Below are 18,092 nucleotides of genomic sequence, written 5' to 3' on the forward strand. Positions count from 1 at the left end.
ATCAATACAACACAGAATATGATACTGTCTTTCGAAACGACTTTCAGTTGTTTCCGTGGTATAGCGGTTATCACGTCTGCTAACACGCAGAAGGTCCTCGGTTCGATCCCGGGCGGAAACATCCATTGGTCTTCGTCTTCATTTTTTGTTTTTCCGTATATTTACTGATATAAAAAATATATATATATATTTTTCATTCGATAATTGTGTTTTTAAAATGATATTTAATTTTCCACGAATTTTTTTTATAAAGAGTAAATTTATAAGAAACTCACGAAAATAAATATTCTATTTGGCGTTTTACTCTGACTCATGTAACGAATAAAAAAAAATATGAAATGAAATTTTACTGCGAAAAATGGTAGTCAAGAGTAAAGATTAAAGCGTAAAGAAATGAATATAGGCGACAAATTAGGTCCTAGAAATGTCTGCAAGGAGAGGGTCGCGGGTCACCTGTGGCCAGCAGACCATGAGTTGTTGAGCACTGGTATGGAATAGAAGGTCTTAGGACTTTATATAGGATCCTTTCACATTTAAGTTAGAAATTCCATATTACCATCATACTCGTCCGTCTGCGTAAGTTTCGTAAAAAGGAGTACAAAGTTTTTGCTTCACGTATTAATATATAGATATTATCCTTACTAATATTATAAGTCCGAAAGTAACTCTGTCTGTCTCTCTGTCTGTTTGTCTTTTCTTCACGCTTAAACCACTGAACCGATTTTAATGAAATTTTGTACAAAGATAGTCTAAAACCCGAGAAAGGACATAGGATCGTTTTTATCCTGGAAATCCCACGGGAACTAGGGATGGCAATCTAATATCGATTAATCGGAGAATCGATCTTTTGGACCAAAAAGTCGATTATTTTAATCGATATTTGTAAGGATTGAATCGTAAACTATGCACTTGATCAAGTGATGATCTTTAGCAAAGTTGTTATCCATGAGCCCACGAAGGTTTTAGAGTTGGTACGACCAATTTTCGCCAGATAGCGCCACTGTCATTCCAATGAAGATACGAATTTTCAGTTTTATGTATTTTAGTATGTCATATTATTTTCTTTTAAACGTGGGCGAAGCCGCGGGCAAAAACTAGTAGATAATAAAGTAGGTACATTTTGGAATAAAATATATAATATCTATATTCTTCTTATATATAAAATTCTCGTGTTACGTTGTTATTACTGCTACGTTGTTACGTGTTACGTTGCCATTACGTTGTTATTATTCGTTGTTACAGTGTTAGTTACCGTACTCCTCCGAAACGGCTTTACCGATTTTCAGCAAATTTTATATGCATATTCAGAAGGTCTGAGAATCGGTTACTATCTATTTTTCATACCCCTAAGTGATAAGGGTTGTTCACCCTTAACATTTTTTATTAATATGGCAACACAACGTTTGCCGGCTCAGCTAGTGATATACAGTGGCGTGCAAAAGTTTCGGGCCACCCTGATTTTTCCATTTGATTGATAGATTTAAATTAAAAAGATCATTCCTCCATTCATTCATTGTTTGAAATATACGAACGAGTTAGAATATACTCTAAAACTTCAAATTTTACTTTGATTCATAGAATATTTTGTGTTAGTACACGTAAACTGACTTTCGTCGTTGTGCAAAAGTATCGGGCCACTACTCGCAGATGCTTTGTACTCCTAGTTTGTTTACGTTCTCATGCTCGCTGGTTTTAAAATAAGTTACATAAAGGAAAATTAGTTTTTTTTGACGACTATACCAAAACACGAATATTCAAATTCGTGAAATCGTGGTGAAGCTCTCTTCAGAAGGTAAAAGTTCACGTTTTATTGTAGGGTCTTTATTTGTTGGTAAAAGTACCGTAAATCGTATTATTTCTAAATATAAAACAGCCAATTTACTGTGTGATAAAAAACGGAGTGGTAGGCCACGAAAAACTTCGAGTCGTGTCGCTAAAATTATAAAAAGAAAATGTATTGCTGATCTGCGAAAAAGCGCAACCGACGTTGCACGGGAATTGCGAAGTGAAAATGTAGCCGATGTTAGTTGGAGCACGGCCTCATGCCGTCTGAAGGTTGTAGGACTGATTGGACGGGTTGGTCTCAAGAATCCACTAATTAGCAAAAAGAATAAGAAGGTCTGTTTGGACTTCGCAAAAAATCTTCAGCACTGGACAGCATCAGGTTGGCGAAATATGCCAATCTGATGCTGTATTTCAAATATATCGAGTATTTTCTGATGAAGCTAAATTTCAATTGTTTGGAAGTGATGGTCGGAAGTACGTAAGACGTCCAACAGGTACCAGTAATAATGTAAGGTTTCAAACTCCTACAGTTAAACACGGTGGTGGGAACATCAAAGTTTGGGGAGCTTTTTTTGCTGATGTCGTTGGTCCGCTGGTAGAAATTCCCGGCAGTATATGGACGATGTAATGTATAAGAATATTTTACTGCATCATATGCTTCCATTTGCAACGAAAAATTTGCCTGGTGGTTGGATTTTTCAACAAGATAACGATCCAAAACACACTTCGAGTCTTGTGAAAAATTTTCTTCAGAGCCGAAATGTCCGCCTTCTAGCCTGGCCCTCGCAGTCACCGGACTTAAATCCCATTGATAACTTGTGGCAAAACGTGAAGGCGCGTTGGAACGAAAAATCACTCCAACAAGACGGAATTGTGGAATCATTTGCGACAAGAGTGGGAAAAATTACCAAAAGAACGAATCTCGCGGTTAATCGAATCAATGCCTCAGGGGTGCGTAGCAGTGATTGCTGCTAAGGGCATGGCAACAAAGTATTGAGTCGAGGCAAGAGGGTACAAGACTTTAAACCGCAATTCAACTTTATTATTTTTGATTTTTTCAACGAAGTAGTATGTGGCCCAATATTTTTGTACAGTCATTATCAAAGCAATGTTGAAAAATAAATTATTGAAAAGTAATATCCGCGTGTGTAACTCATTATTTTCATATATAGGTGAATATCTGTGAAAATTGATCGTTAATATTTATTTCACAATCGTATTTCTGGACAATATTTATGAAAAATAGGGTGGCCCGAAACTTTTGCACGCTACTGTATATATTCTTTATAATATGTATTTTTTTATTCGTATTTTGTATTCGTAATGCTTTTATGTAGAATTATTGTATCTAAGTTTATTCAATATTGCAATATATTATTGTAAAAGTTACGTCATTTTATAGGGTTGTGATTCTTAATTTTGTGGATTTATTATTGCTCATCTAACAACTCTTTACACCAGTAGGAAATTGCTAGCAACAAAAGCAATCAAATTAACTTTAATATTTTAGTAGGATTTTTAGGCACATTGGCAAATCGTTATAAGATCCCCAAAAATTATCAGCGGAGCTTATGAATGTATTCTTGATAGTGTAGGCATCAACTTTATAACATTATCATTGTAAGAGCAATTAATGATTAGTAACCTAATGGTACCCAATAAATGATTATTAATAAATACGGAACCAGATTATGGTTTCGCCTAACCGACGGACGGCTTGCGAGTTGCGCGTCGCTTAGTCATAAGCTCACGGGAAACCAACCGTGTGGGGTAGCGAAACGACGTTTATACTGTTCATTTATATGGAATCACATTTTATATGCCTGTTTGCTTTGACTTTGATTTGATTTCTATTAATGTACTGCACCGCTGACTATTATTATACAGACGGAGAACGTATAGGTAAAGGTGAATATTAAAGTATGTACATTAAAAGTAGATAACGTTTTCAAACTTTTCCATTTAATTCAATATTACCTAAGTTCATTGGCAAAGACCGAATTTTATAATGTGCCAAAACTTTGTAATGTGACGAACTTTATTTAGTAACGATCTGTTTTTATTCCATCTTGAAAGATCCGATCATTTTAAACCCGGTAGGTGTTATCTATTTTTTTCGCAGCATATCGTCTGCTCTGGCTTTTATTTGTTAACTACGGGGAACCTTCGAAAGGTACCGGGTGGCATTGGAGCGACACAAAGTTATGTGGTATTCTTGCAGTACTAAAACCCCCCGGTGGCCGTTCTCAGCGCTGCATAGAGGCCTCCATGCAGGATTCTCCAAAGGAAAGCAAACAGAGTCATCTTTTAACGTGATGCCTCATCGGGCTCCGCCCAAGTGAGCGTGACGCTTGCCACGCAGTCTGGTGTGTACACCGACGGTATGCGATGATACATACCGCAGTGCTTCCCGGGGTCGTTGCCCGGGCCGTTTAATCTCCCATTCTTGGCGTGTCAAGTCCGGAAGCCCCCTTTTAGCCGCCTCTAATTGCAGGCAGGGTTATCAAGGCCACATTCTTGTCCTTGGAGTACAGGGAACAACGTCTGCCCTCGCTTACTAGTATTATGCTAAAATAAATAAATTGCTATTGTGTGGATACCCACCTGCTTCTCATTTTAATAAATATATATTTTTATAGTTTTGTTTGAACCCAGATAAGTGCTTTGTCCAACCGAAACAACATATCTGGATCTGTAAACTATATCTATGACAGATTTTAACTCAATCCTGCATTAGATTTCAAGATGGTAACTACTTATGTTTAGGCCATATATCGATTATAAACTTAATAATATTTTTGATTATGATTTAAGAGGTAATCTAGATTGTATATCCATTATCCGCACTTCAAAGGCTAGCGTTTGTAAGGTATCACACACTATGGGATCATCATACGCTTATCTAATTCTTTGAGAGCAAGTCCCTTATGTAGTATTATTAACGTTTAAGGAATATGTCATTTGTAGGTAATTACTTACCTCATGTTCGTACCTTACATTATTTTTTGAATAGGTTTATATAAAAAAGAATATTATTACTAAAGGCATTGAAATATTACCTACTACCATACAAATTATACACATATAATTATCTGTTTAATATTTTGATGCCTACATAAATAGTTTGGCTTTACAAGTAAAAGATTAATTTTATTGTATTGTACCGTTTTGAATGAACACGTCATATCTTTGAAATAACAACGGTGCATGCCTGGATTCGAACTACGGACTTCGCGATCGAGAGATCGAGTTTTAACCATTAATTGCTTTACAAGCAGTGACAAAGAGATTTCAAGCAAGACTGAATATTCCAAAAATATAACAATAAAAAATATTTAAAAGTGACGTAAATTACTAATAACTAGCAATTATGTTATCATAGGTACATGAGTTACTATGATGTGACTGTAACAATACTAATCCAGTAAATCCAAGAAGCTTCTCAAAATAAAACGAAGAACGCTTTGATTCCAATTTTATTTTTTTGTTTATTAGATCTAAATTTCCCTAAAAATGCGCTACCTACGGCACCACCTACGGCAGGCATACTATGGAAGGTATAGGTGTGGGAACCGCAAAGTTTTATCACTTAGAGGGGACGGACGGATTTACGGAGTTCTTGGTTCAGTGCCCTTCACTTTCCGGACGATCCAAACAGTGTTGCCAACCCTACTAAACTAAAAAACAACAAAGGCCCATTCTTTAAACCCGTAAAGTGTATAAAACTTAATATTTTATTTAGACAAAAGTATATACAATTTGATAATTTGTATTTCTTATCAAAATTTATTACATTACGATAAAATATATACCTACTAGCTGACCCGGCTGAAACGTTGTGTTGCCATATAAATAAAAAATGTTAAGGGTGAACAACCCTTATCACTTAGGGGTATGAAAAATAGATAGTAGCCGTTTCTCAGATCTACTCAATATGCATATAATATTTGGTGAAAATCGGTAAAGCCGTTTCGGAGGAGTGCGGTAACTAACATTATGACACGAGAATTTTGTATATAAGACTTATTTATTTATGAAAGAGATTGTTCATTTTTATTTTTATTGGTCATTAAAAATGTTAAATGTAAATGTAAAAAATAAACTAACATTACAAATTATTTCCCCGAAAAGCGGTAGGTACATGTTTAAATAAAATGATTGATGAATGAACATATGAATATATTTTCATACTATTAGCAGTTTCTGTTACTTGAATTATCTTTGGAACATTTTTATTTCGTTGTTTGCATTGTATTTTTATCATTATTTTTAAATTTGTTGATGACTTTCTCATTATAAGAAATGTTTATAGCTAAATGGATATTAAATGTACACCATACAAAAATTACGTACGTAATGTTTGTATGGTGTACATAATTAACTACATTTTAAAAACAGTAAAAAAGGGATTAAAACATAAAACATAAATAGTACAGTAGAGTTAGCAACACTGTATCGGAACACGTGCCCGTGATCCTATAGCCCATGTGTTACGACAGGGTGCGGCTGCTTTATCCTTTAATGTACTTTAATAATATAATGTACCTATTACATAATAGGTACAATATGTATTGAGTATTGGGCTATTGCAAAAGTTTTTACTAAAGAAAATAAATCTTTTTACCGTTTGAGATCCCAAAAAAATTCACGTTGGTCATTTTATTACGAAGGTTTAAATTTACACAGATAACAGAAAATATTAATTACAAACAATATTTTATGACAATTTGATAAAAAGTTGTATCGTGTTGTTTAGGGGCATAAATCTTCGTAACAGGCCCAACGCTAATAAAGCCAACCAATTCGCTAACATGTAACATTTCAATTAAAATGTTGATCATCCACCAAATTAGTTTTTTATTGACTTCCTAAGGTTTTTATTTTTCCTTAAATAATTTCCCCGGCATTCCTTAAGCCGCCTTAATGTAAGTGTTGTGCTACAAAGTTAAAGTGGTGACATTAATAAATGAGGCGAAACAAAATTACACTAAGAGATAGTTGAATGAATCGCAATATACCGCCATACTTTAGTAAGCGGGACATAAAAATTGTGTATCGCTGGAAATTAACTCACTATGTACTGCTGTTTACACAAAAGTAATATTGCCATAGGTACTCTCTTGCTCGTCCCGCTAGTTCCGGGAGTAGAATAGGGCTATGGTAACCCCTGCCTGTCGTAAGAGGCGACTAAAAGGGGACTTCCGGGGTTGCGGGCGGCAAGAGTGGGAGCTCGAACCGCCCGGTCAGTGATCCCGGAAAGGACGGCTGTATGTGTGGTTGCCTACCGTCGTACACACCAGACGGCGTGGTGAGCACCAAGCTCGACGGGGCAACGCGGTAAGAGGACTCCGGTTCCGTTCCTTTGGAGACCCTGGAGTCCTCTACACAGCGCCGAGGACGGCCACCGGGGGCGTTTTAGTGCGGTAAGAATCCAACATATCCCCGTGTCGCTCCCACGGCATCGGGTACCTTTTGAAAGTTTCCCCTTCGCTAAAAAAAAGATACTCTCTTGCTAAAATGCTAGTGCCTAGTGGTTGGAACTCGATATTTCAACCAGTGTGTCAGTCACGCACCAGTGATTTTACAAAGTTACTTGCGATTAGATATTTATTGCCATCGTGAGCAAACCTGTGAACCTAAAAGATCTGTAACCATCTTTATACATATAGAGCAGGAGTTGTACCTGAAACCAATTACTGATGCGTTGTCTCTTCTAAGGTCTAAGATGTTTGCCGCATATGTAAGTCAGACGGCTTACAACAGCATCACGTGAGATATACATATTATATTATCTAGGTCTGTCGGTATTTCCCCGGTCAAACAACACTAGTTGTACCGTCTGTTCTATTAATTAAAAAAATACCGGGCAAGTAGCGGGATTATCCTTATACTGTGTATCCTTATACTGTGTATAAGGATATATATCCTTATACACAGTATAAGGATATATATCCTTATAACGTAGTTATAACGTAGGCATCCGCTAAGAAAGGATTTTGATAAATTCTACCCCCAAGGGGATAAAATAGCGGATTAACATATTACTTCGTAACGCGAGCGAAGCCGCGGGCAAAAGCTCGTAAAAATGTATTTTCCGATAGGTAATATATCGAAAAATATGTTTACCAGCTGAAAATTTAGAAAAAGTTTATACGTTTTCTTTCATTAAGACCATAGAGTTTTCATAGGCTTTCTTGTAATATTCCGTCTATTTTCGTACGGAACCCTAAAAATGTGTTGAGACTGCGGCAAATATTATCTACGGTGCATTTTAGACGGTAATTCAACGGCTCTATGGGGATCTTACATTTCAATGCATTTTCATAGGCGAATTATAGGCTATTGTGAAATTTGTGAAGCGTGAAACAAAAGTTTGGCTTAGCATTCTAAAACTCGCTCTATTCAAAATATTCTCCGGGTTAAGTTGGCGCGCGCTGACACGATTAGGGCTTATTGTTTTGGCCGGCTTCGAAACAACAGTTGGTCTTATGATATAACCACCCACCTATATCCATCCGGGATTTTCAAACTAACTACCCATCTATGTTCATCGGAATTTCCGAGCTGGTAAAGTTATTTACAAGCTCATTGGTGACACCAAGGCTGCATTAAAATTAAAGTCGAGTTTTATATTAAGTAGTACTTTGTTTTCTTTTGTGGGATATAGTACTCGTAGTAGCTTACTAGTTACATTTTACGTACGGAACCCTAAAAATACGGACAGTGACGTTTTAAAAAAATATCATGATTTTTATGATAGGTATTTCAGGCAATTCTGTGTTTTTTTTCAATAATATTGAAGTAGTAATAAATAATTTATCTGATGGTAAGTGGAAACTGCCGCCCATAGACATCTTTACTCAACACCAGGTAAAATTCCAACGTGAGGTTGGCCATAGATGTGTTGAGACCTCCGAGGGTCAAAGTTGGAACGCCTCGAATAAGTCCTTATACCTTGTATAACCCTTACCATGCCCTTTAAAGCTGAACGCAGCGGCGGTGGGGCAGCGGTGCCTTCAAATTCATATTACAAAGGGTTTTGCCTTGTAATGGACGCTCCATGTGTTGTAGCAGTGACAAATTTTTCAAATCGAAAGGACTGTATTTCAATCAAATTCATTTTATCTAATGTGGCGTCGCTGACTGATTTCCTACGTGATGATGTGTCGAGCTGTAGGTAGAATTCTACAATTATAAAATTCGCGATATATACAAGAATTAACGGATCGCTGGCCTAATAAATATTAATTAGTGTAAAAAAGGTACCCGAATAATGATATCAACCTAATTTAAAACTTGGATCATATCCCAATAAAAATTGCCTCGAAAGTATAACGCACGTATACGCGTATTGCTATTATATTTTCTCAGGTAGATATCTAACGTATCTAACGTTTTTCCAGAGACCATTTATTACATAGATTGGTGGCATAAGCAAATAAAAAAACAATATCAAGTTTTAAATATTGTATACCTCTTTGCATGTGGTTTGAGGCAGCTCCATCACATTTATTCCATCTTTATGATAGTAGTGTAAATTTGTTGTTATGGTATTAGTAGATTGTTGTTGAGATTGTTTATAATAAGATGCATTGAAACTTAGTTCTTAACATCGTTAACGCGGGTGGTATTTGATTTTTTCTTCTATTTATGCAAGTAGGTCAACTAACAGCATATCAACATATGAAAATATAGGTTTGTTATATTATAATATCAAAAGGTACCAGCAAACTAGGTAATGATGTTTGAACAAGCTGAATAGAGATGAAGAAGTTTCACGTTGTTAAGTTACTTAAGTCATCTTAAGTTAGTTTAAGGTAATTTAAACTAAGTTATTAACTTAAAACCTCTTCATCCCTTGAAAAGTCCGAATATAGCAAACACTACGTAAATGATCTTAAATATTAACAGTGAAAAGTTTGTTGCGTTGTTACTTGTGGAATATTAATCTACTGCTCTTCTAGTGCACAATAGGGCCTAAGACGGCTGGAGTTATTTGAATGCAAAATCGGAACGCAGCCGTCCTGACAGTCCGCGATTGTTAGTAAATTGCCTTTGCTATTCAAATCGAGTTTACTGAACTGCATTGTCGCCGTTCTATTGGAAATGCAACGTCTTTTTAACGCTATTTTTACACCTTTTAACGACCGTTTGCCAAGTACTTACTATAAAAGTTTAAAAGGTGAATTTAATATCGTATTTTTCGTTTTTAGTGTGGCGTTTGCCCACCGTGTCCAGCGCCGTGTAACCCTAATGCTCCTCCGGTAAGTAATTAAATTTATTTTGACAAAATGGATGTAGACAGAATTAATTAAATCTAATATTACTTTTCATATATTCAAGACACCTGCCGAAAAGGAAGTTCAAAAATTAACAATTCAGCTACGTCAAACCGAAGAAAATTTTAAGACCAAAGTCACTGAGGTATGTACGTCGTAGTTTTAAAGGCAATTTGGTACATAGTTGTGGTGAGTAGTATAACAGTACTCAATTTTAATTTTAAATTATAGTGTGCCATGTTAAGAGTTGAGTTGGTAAAGAAGAAGGAAGAGCTTGAGAAGGAGCGATGTCAACACCGAGAAGTTCAGAACAAGCTTCGAGAGCTGGAGATGAAGTTTGAGGGACTGACGACGCATACAAATATGATGATGGGAACGAAAGAGCAAGCGTTTGAACAGGAGGTCAACGTTAGAGCCCTGAAGCAGTGCTACCGAGAGGCGAGGGAGGAGATAGATGAACTGAGGACATTGATGAAGGAGCAAAATGATCAGCTACAAGATTATAGAGTGAAGGTTAGTCACATAAATACCAAATAGCTGGGCGCGGGTCATCTCTCTCAATAAGAGGTGTTTAGGACAAAATGCACCGAGTTAGTCATGTGGTAGGCTTCACATATCGTTAAATCATGTGATAATTAAATTCTAATACGCACAAAATTTTGAAAAATCTGTGGCGCGTGCCTTGTGTTTAAACTTTGGAGCCCCCATTTGGAGGCTAATTTTCAAGCACTAGACTATCAGTGCTTAAGTAGTATTTACCTATAGAATACTAAGATATTATCTTAAGTAAAACAAAAACGTACCAGTAAAGCTTTTTAAGATGTTTATCGTCAATTTGATTTATAAATATTACACAATGTGCTCGTTTATTTTTAGTATCTCCAAACTCAACAGTTAGTAGAGGAACAACGTCGACAGATGGACATGATGGATATGGATAATACCCGAATAAGTGAACAAATAAACCTCGAGATACAAAGAGTCAAGGTTTGTCGCAACTGTCGAATTTTTTTATGAAAATTTAAATAGTTTTCTTGCTCATTAGGTACAGTTTATGTTGACTTAGTAATAAAATTTTATTCGTTTTCGTATTAAGCCCCACACTAGGAGGTTTTCTGGACCATGCACATACACAAAAATCCAGACAATGCCTAACTATGTCTAGCCGGGAATCAAATTCGGGAACCATTGCGTATTAGACATGTAAGGAAACCTCTCCAACATGCGAGTCGTCAAATATATACCTAAGCTATAAGAAACAAGAAATATTATCAAAAAAAAAATATGGGTTATTGGAAAGTATTCAACAATAATGTAAAATTTTAAATCTACAGCTCAAATTCCAAGAGAAACTGCAAGAGTTAGCACCCATTCCGGACTTGTTGAAAGCGACGCAAATGAAGTTAAAGGACGCGCAGCAATCGCAGGCCATCGCCGAGCACAACGCCGAGCAACTCGCCAGGGAGCTGAACTGTGCCAGGGAGAAGGTAAAATATCTATAGCCCGACAAACTTTTCTGTACGTGCGGCAGGGGCGCCACTGGCTATCGTAGTGTTGCTAGGATGTCAAAATTACCCAAGAGGTGGTAAACTTTAACGGTTATGTCGATCATATTACTATGTTATTACGATTTATATTTACTATATTATTACGAGTAGAGGTTCGTAATTTGTGTCATTGTATTGGCAAATAACATAAGTTCTATTTTTAAGATCGTAAATTTATTAAATTTACGTAAAAACAAACAGCTTTTTAATAGGGGAAATTAAAAAGTCGCTCATGCACTTGACAACATTGACTGACTATTTTCGTAAACCGCTACATGCACAGAAAAGTTTTTTGGTTCGACAGATAAAATACTTAAGTCAAGAGCCCTTCAACTATTATCGAATGTGCAACTTTATAGTAGCTTAGTGCTGCTATGTGTTGAAGGGCGTTGAAAACGATGTTATGAGGCAGAAAAAGGTGCAGCGGTGGTGCGTCCGGAGTCTTACCAAAAGGGGTTCTACCACTTTTGTATAATTTGACGTCTTTTATAAGTTAAAAATTACCATTCAGGTCCACGTTCTTCTACACAATAGTCTGAAGCCACCGGAGAAGCCACCTGAACGTAGTGGCGATGAGAAGCAGTTGGCGCTGTTGCAGCAAAGGATCTCTCAACTCACTGAGGCCAATATTTCATTGAAGAGTGAAATCGAGAGGCTCAAGTATTTGAATCAATCTGTTTTTAAACGTTGCTCTAAAAAGACGATATTGTGTAGTATGTAGTACAATAAATATAATTGGCCAAGTGTGAATCGAACTCAACGAGTTTCGTACTACCTACCATTTCTTTTAAATTTATATAATTTGTTAATTAATAGACTCGCCTTAGTTTTGCAATCTCTGTAAAATAATTAAGTGACACCTCAAGACAACAACTGATAGAGAGACAGACGGATAGATGCTCAGTTTTAGGATCCCGTTTTTACCTTTTGGGTTCGTAAACGGAACCGTAAAAGCGTAACCAAAGTTCCGCTTCGGCATGTTTATTATTTTCATTTATTGAAATAATAATTTATTTTTTAAAGATATAGTATTGATAAGATTTCGTTTGTGTAATTTATTCACGTGACTTATTTTATTCTATGAACTGAATGTTGATATTCGTAAAAAACATGCGTAAAATATTGTTGTAGTGACAATACAATGCAGTACTTAGTTACTGATTGATTTGACGGAGTACACCAGTACCCTTAGTATGATTTTTTATGTTTTTACAATAAAATGACTGTTTTTGTATTTGTTTACGTATTTTCCTATACGTTTCCAATCAGCGTCCCTAGCGGACTGTATCAGAACTGATTGTAAATGTATGGGAAATACTTAAACAAAGACAAAAATCAGTATTTTTTGTAAAAACGTAAAATCTCATACTAAGGGTACAGAACAGTTATTGTTCACGTTACGTTGTGCGTATTCCAAACGCATGCACGCTCGTTTGATCAGGGCGAACGTGATCCGCATGGAGGAGTGCGTGTTGGCGCACGAGAAGCGGCTGCAGGAGAAGATGCACGAGTGCGCGCAGCTCGGCGGCGAGCTGGACCGCGCGCGGGACGAGGCGGCGCGCGCGTTGCAGCGAGCGAACGAACGCACGGACACCATACGCAAGTTTGTATTGCCCTTTATATATTTCCTAGCTGACCCAGCAAACGTTGTGTTGCCATATAAATAAAAATATGTAAAGGGTGAACAACCCCTATCACTTAGGTGTATGAAAAATAGATAGTAGCCGAATCTCAGACCTACTGAATATGCATATAAAATTTGGTGAAAATCGGCAAAGCCGTTTCGGAGGAGTACGGCAACTAACATTGTGACAAGATTAACTTTTAGTGTTCTTTGATTTATTAGCTTTTATCTACGGCTTCGTTCGAGGTTAGAGGCGGATGATAATAGTTGTTTGTATCTATCCTTCAGGAACAGTATTTTTTTGTGATATAAAGAAGAGTCCGCGCCAATCTGCTAGTTCGCTCTGAAGTTGTTACGAGAAGGTGTAATTATACAATTTACTATGGCGATGTGATTTATTTCTATATTTAGAGCGGACTAAGCAGTCTTACGCGGACCATACCTTAGTCATTTTCTGGACATAGGGTGGGTACAAAATTTCATGAAAACCGGTTTAATTGTTAGGGCGCTGTAAACAAACAAACAAAAATAGTCACTTCCACATTAATAAATAACATAAGTAGTTCAACTTCGAAGGCCTCCACCTCTAATAACACCAGCTATCCGCTGGTGTAGCAACACATCTGTGATTGACTTTAGGTAAGAATATAATCTTATCTGGGGTTGATTATAGATGTCTATGGACGGTTGTGGCCTCTTGCTATCAGGTGGAACGCTCAACGCATGTTCGTTTTCCCATAATTAAAAAAAAATTAAAAACGGATTTAAATTAAAACAACAAAACCGCGCTCGTATATGAGTATGAAGAATTACATTGGCACACAAACAAAGCCCGCCTCGGAGTATGTACGTAAGCATCTTGATGCCTCCGTTTCAGGTGTATGCAGACAACAATAGCTGAATTGGAGAGGCAGCTGGCGGCAACTAGAGCGCAAGTTAAGACCGCTGAAAAGGATCGTGAGGAGGTGAGCGTTTCTAAGATCTTGTAAATTACATTCAGTAAATGTTTGTTGTAAGGCGATGTTGGATTTTATGCGACTCACCGGAGAGTAGTTAGATAAGTTTTGGATGAAAGATCTCTTAAGGTATATTATTACAGCTCTGTTTTTATATAGTTAAACTTAATATTTATGAAGATTCTAGCATAAGTATCTACCAGTAGTATTAACCTAAGAAGACTCCGGTTGCGGTCCCTTGGAGATCTCTGAATCCTTTACGCAGCACCGAGGATGGCCGGGGGGTTTTAGTGCGTTATTAAAAACAATGATTCTTTGGGTCGTGGGTGCTATGCACACATAGAAGGACGATTACATACGAGTATAAATCCAGTGGAGTGTATCATCTGTCTGAGTGGAGATCAAATCCGGAACCATTTGCGCGTCAGTTCGGTGTGATAACCGCTCCGCTACTCGTGACGTCAACTTTAACTTGAATTTATTTCATTATACAAAATAATGTGGATACTTCCAGCTCCAATGCCGCATGCAGTGCCAGATCCAGCGTTTGAACGAGAACTTCGAACAAGCGCAGCTGCGGGTGTTAGGGCTGCAGACGCAGGTGCAGGCGTTGAGGCGTACGGTCTCCAGCACTGGGGAAGGAGAAGGCGACGGCGAAGCGCAGGAGTGCGCCTGCAAATCTATGTTTGACAACCCTTGAATGTCAAATGCGTTAGTTTTATATCTCAGAACAATGTGTATTTTATACCAAATTCCTAGCTGCTTAGTTATTCGAGCTAAATTGCAGGAGTGCGCTTGCAAATCCATTTTTGACAACCCTTGAATGTTAAACGCTGTCTTAGAATAATGTAATAATGTATTTTATACCAAAATTCCTTGCTGCCTAAATTATTCGAGAAAACTTGCAATACAAATCAGCATTTAATTAACATAACAAAATAATATAAATTGTAGTCAAATATTACTAAAGTCTAGTTATTGTTTATATTTCGTGAAAACTTACAACAAATTTTGAACGTAAAGATACATTCAAATTATACACAAAATTGTATTGTATTGTTGAAATAATAGAACAATGGTAACGTTTTCTAAGAAATGAAACAGCGATACTACTCAAACGTAGTGTTGTGAATAGTTAAAGCTCAAGTACCTCTGAAGAGAATATGAATTTTCTTGAATGCTTGTTTCACTTTACTGGAGAATTTTAAAGATATCACAACAAACCCTAGAACTTTGAACAAACACTTAGTTACATATATTTTTGCTGAAAAACGTTATCATTTATATAAACGGTACTTTAATTTTAAATATTGTTTTGAAAATATAAAGCTTAAGTTCTGCTGCAAAATCCGTTCATAGAGAGCTTATAACAAAAAATATAGACAAATAAACAAGTTCCGAACATAAAATGTATTGAACCTTTATGAAAATTGTTTGATCAAAAATGTTTTTTGCATTCATGCGCGGCGATTTGATGTCAGTGTATGCTGTGCATATGAATATTTGAATCTGTGAGTACTAGCGTCCGCCTCCACTTGGCAAATGCTCGATAACTTTGTAAAAAATTGAAATTTGAAAAAACGAAGTTGCATCGCCTGTTGTTGTCTATTGAAAGAATTATTGTAATGGAAAATAAAAAGCTTTTCTAAAATCGCATTGTTTTATTCAATGTTAGTTTATGTCTGGGTATATTACGATAATATATATTAAAATATAAAAGGTAATTTATTTGCTGTTTATCACTGCTAATAAATGTCAAATAATTGGGCTGATTTCATTATTGGCAACAGAACAATCGGGAATAGAACAAAATGAAATGAGGTAGGTACTAAAAAAATCTTAACATATTTACATGTACCTATGATGTTTTTTCTTTTCATGTCCAATAACTATAACGATGATCAAATAAGATTACTCAAGATAATAATTTTGTTATTTTAATTTTCACAAGGAATAACAGAGTGATCAATACCCTACGTAAGCAGATCTAAATGATAAATAAGTGCTCAAACGGTTTGATAACCTCTTCTCCCTTCTAAAATGATGTTAAATGATTAACATTGTTTTTCTTTTTTCCTGGAGATTCATTTATTCGATTCCATAAAAATCAATTTGACAAATTTTGCCTACTAAAGATGGAAAGTAGACAATGTCTGCCTACTAGAAATTGTCAAATTGTCAGGCAACAATTGCGTAGATTGCTTATTATGTACAGTCATTGGAAGTGTCAGACACAGGCCATGCCTTTCAAAATATTGTATAGAAATTTTGTCTGCCACGCTCTATCTCTGAAATGTTCAATATCTGTATCTACATGTGCCCGGATTGCCAGGGTTCTTTTTACCACAGGTGCGTGAAGTACATAAGCTAAAGATGTGTCAAATGCACCAATAGGATTACATTTCTATTTGTTTAGTTAAGCTATGTTTTTTGTATAAATACGAACTAAGGATCGCGACCGTCGTAGCAAGTTTTTTCATAGTCATGTTACTAGCTTAGTCTTTGCTTCTCGCATCTATAGCTACTCGCTACTTTGGAGGAAAGGCACCCGAACCAGTCAGCATTTACGAACTATCATCACTATTTTGCACCGTATGCACGTTTCCGAACGCCGCGTAGCACGAGCGTAGCGATTCCTGTGCAATGTGTGTGTCACGTTGCGGTGGGTGAGCCACTTCGTGGAACGTGTCGATGGCTTCACAAAGGACTTTAGTCGCGTCCATGGCGCGCTCTTCTTCCATCATCTGTGCCCCGTCCTGTCGAACATATAAAATTAAGAATTATTTTTATAATTGTTTGTACATATATTAGAGAAAGGATATTATTTATTTTATTTTATTGTACCTTTTATGCTACAACTTACGTGTCACCACACCTTTTTTAAATCAGTTATCAGTTTTTTTAACACCTAGTAACAGGAACTTAGTTCTCATAGATTGCAAAAAACCTGTTTTTGCCCTAAGGTACAACTCAAATCCTGTACTAGCTCGATTTCAGATGCCTATAGGTAGCACAGATAAGTTACATACCCATTTGCTACTAGATTTTCAGAAGAAAATCATGACATAAAATATTATTGTTTTAGTAACAAATATTCCCATTTGCATTCCTGTAAAACGTTACAACACGCATGGATATGAAATTTCGAAAGCCAAAAATCCAAATTGACAGGTTCAAAGTTGATCACACTTAACCACTCTGAGGAAAAACGCCTTACGTAACATTTGTATTTATTACAAATTTTAGACCAAAACTCAGCGGCGTAAAATTGCTATTATAAAACAGTAAACGGTTTATTATATAACCCCAGTTTATGAAATATGTATGTAATAGGCTCGTATTTATAAATAATTTAGTGTTTTAATCAGGCTCTGGGGTTTAATTAGGCTGCAATGAAATACAATAAAATATGATGCGTTGAAAATTAATTTGCTTTGTTAGTCATAAATTTATTCGTGAATTCGCTGACCGATGATTTAATTTTTAATTTCTTTGTTTAGGCTCTGTTGGGGCACTTTTCTTGTCGCGCGTTTACGTTACGCTTATGTCCGCACGCGCGTTGATTACATGATTTAATTGGCCGTAGTTCCTTTGATAAATGTACTTGAAACGATGGGGCTGGGATGACAACGACGGGAAACGCGTCCAAATAAGACGCATGTGCGGGCGTAAACACGCACGACAAGAAACTAGTTCAAAGACGTGGTACGACTGAGTATAAATAAACACAGAAATGGTTGCATGTAGACCGCATCTCTTTAAGCATAGGTAAGATTAGTCAAATCAGATGCACAGGTACGATTTTATTATACAAAATAGATGGGCATTGAAAATGGATTAACAGTGTTTCTTGTAAATTATTCAATTTAGAAGCAGTAGCTGCAATATGCGCTTGGAATAG

The 18,092-nt window shown here is 36.4% G+C and overlaps 2 protein-coding genes across 4 annotated transcripts in view; one reads left to right on the top strand and one right to left on the bottom strand.

The window, feature by feature from the left end:
* The window catches only part of LOC140743527 (uncharacterized), a 30,226-nt gene extending 14,384 nt beyond the window's left edge, over nucleotides 1-15,842 (top strand). For all 3 annotated transcript variants that reach the window (XM_073074862.1, XM_073074863.1, XM_073074864.1), the window contains exons 14-22: nucleotides 9,999-10,049; nucleotides 10,129-10,209; nucleotides 10,296-10,577; nucleotides 10,941-11,051; nucleotides 11,399-11,551; nucleotides 12,123-12,271; nucleotides 13,053-13,214; nucleotides 14,113-14,200; nucleotides 14,706-15,842. In XM_073074862.1, the coding sequence (XP_072930963.1) occupies nucleotides 9,999-10,049; nucleotides 10,129-10,209; nucleotides 10,296-10,577; nucleotides 10,941-11,051; nucleotides 11,399-11,551; nucleotides 12,123-12,271; nucleotides 13,053-13,214; nucleotides 14,113-14,200; nucleotides 14,706-14,891 (1,263 nt within the window). In that variant the 3' untranslated portion in view covers nucleotides 14,892-15,842. The remainder of the gene's footprint in view (nucleotides 1-9,998; nucleotides 10,050-10,128; nucleotides 10,210-10,295; nucleotides 10,578-10,940; nucleotides 11,052-11,398; nucleotides 11,552-12,122; nucleotides 12,272-13,052; nucleotides 13,215-14,112; nucleotides 14,201-14,705) is intronic.
* Nucleotides 15,843-16,302: 460 nt separating this feature from the next.
* The window catches only part of Smyd4-2 (SET and MYND domain containing, class 4, member 2), a 32,153-nt gene continuing 30,363 nt past the window's right edge, over nucleotides 16,303-18,092 (bottom strand). The window contains exon 13 of the mRNA XM_073074865.1: nucleotides 16,303-16,947. Within this exon, the coding sequence (XP_072930966.1) occupies nucleotides 16,756-16,947 (192 nt within the window). The 3' untranslated portion in view covers nucleotides 16,303-16,755. The remainder of the gene's footprint in view (nucleotides 16,948-18,092) is intronic.

The sequence above is a fragment of the Epargyreus clarus genome, unplaced genomic scaffold (assembly GCF_041222505.1).
Source record: "Epargyreus clarus isolate Ecla_fem2 unplaced genomic scaffold, WU_Ecla_fem_2.2 ptg000007l, whole genome shotgun sequence".
Classification (NCBI taxonomy): Eukaryota; Metazoa; Arthropoda; class Insecta; order Lepidoptera; family Hesperiidae; genus Epargyreus; species Epargyreus clarus.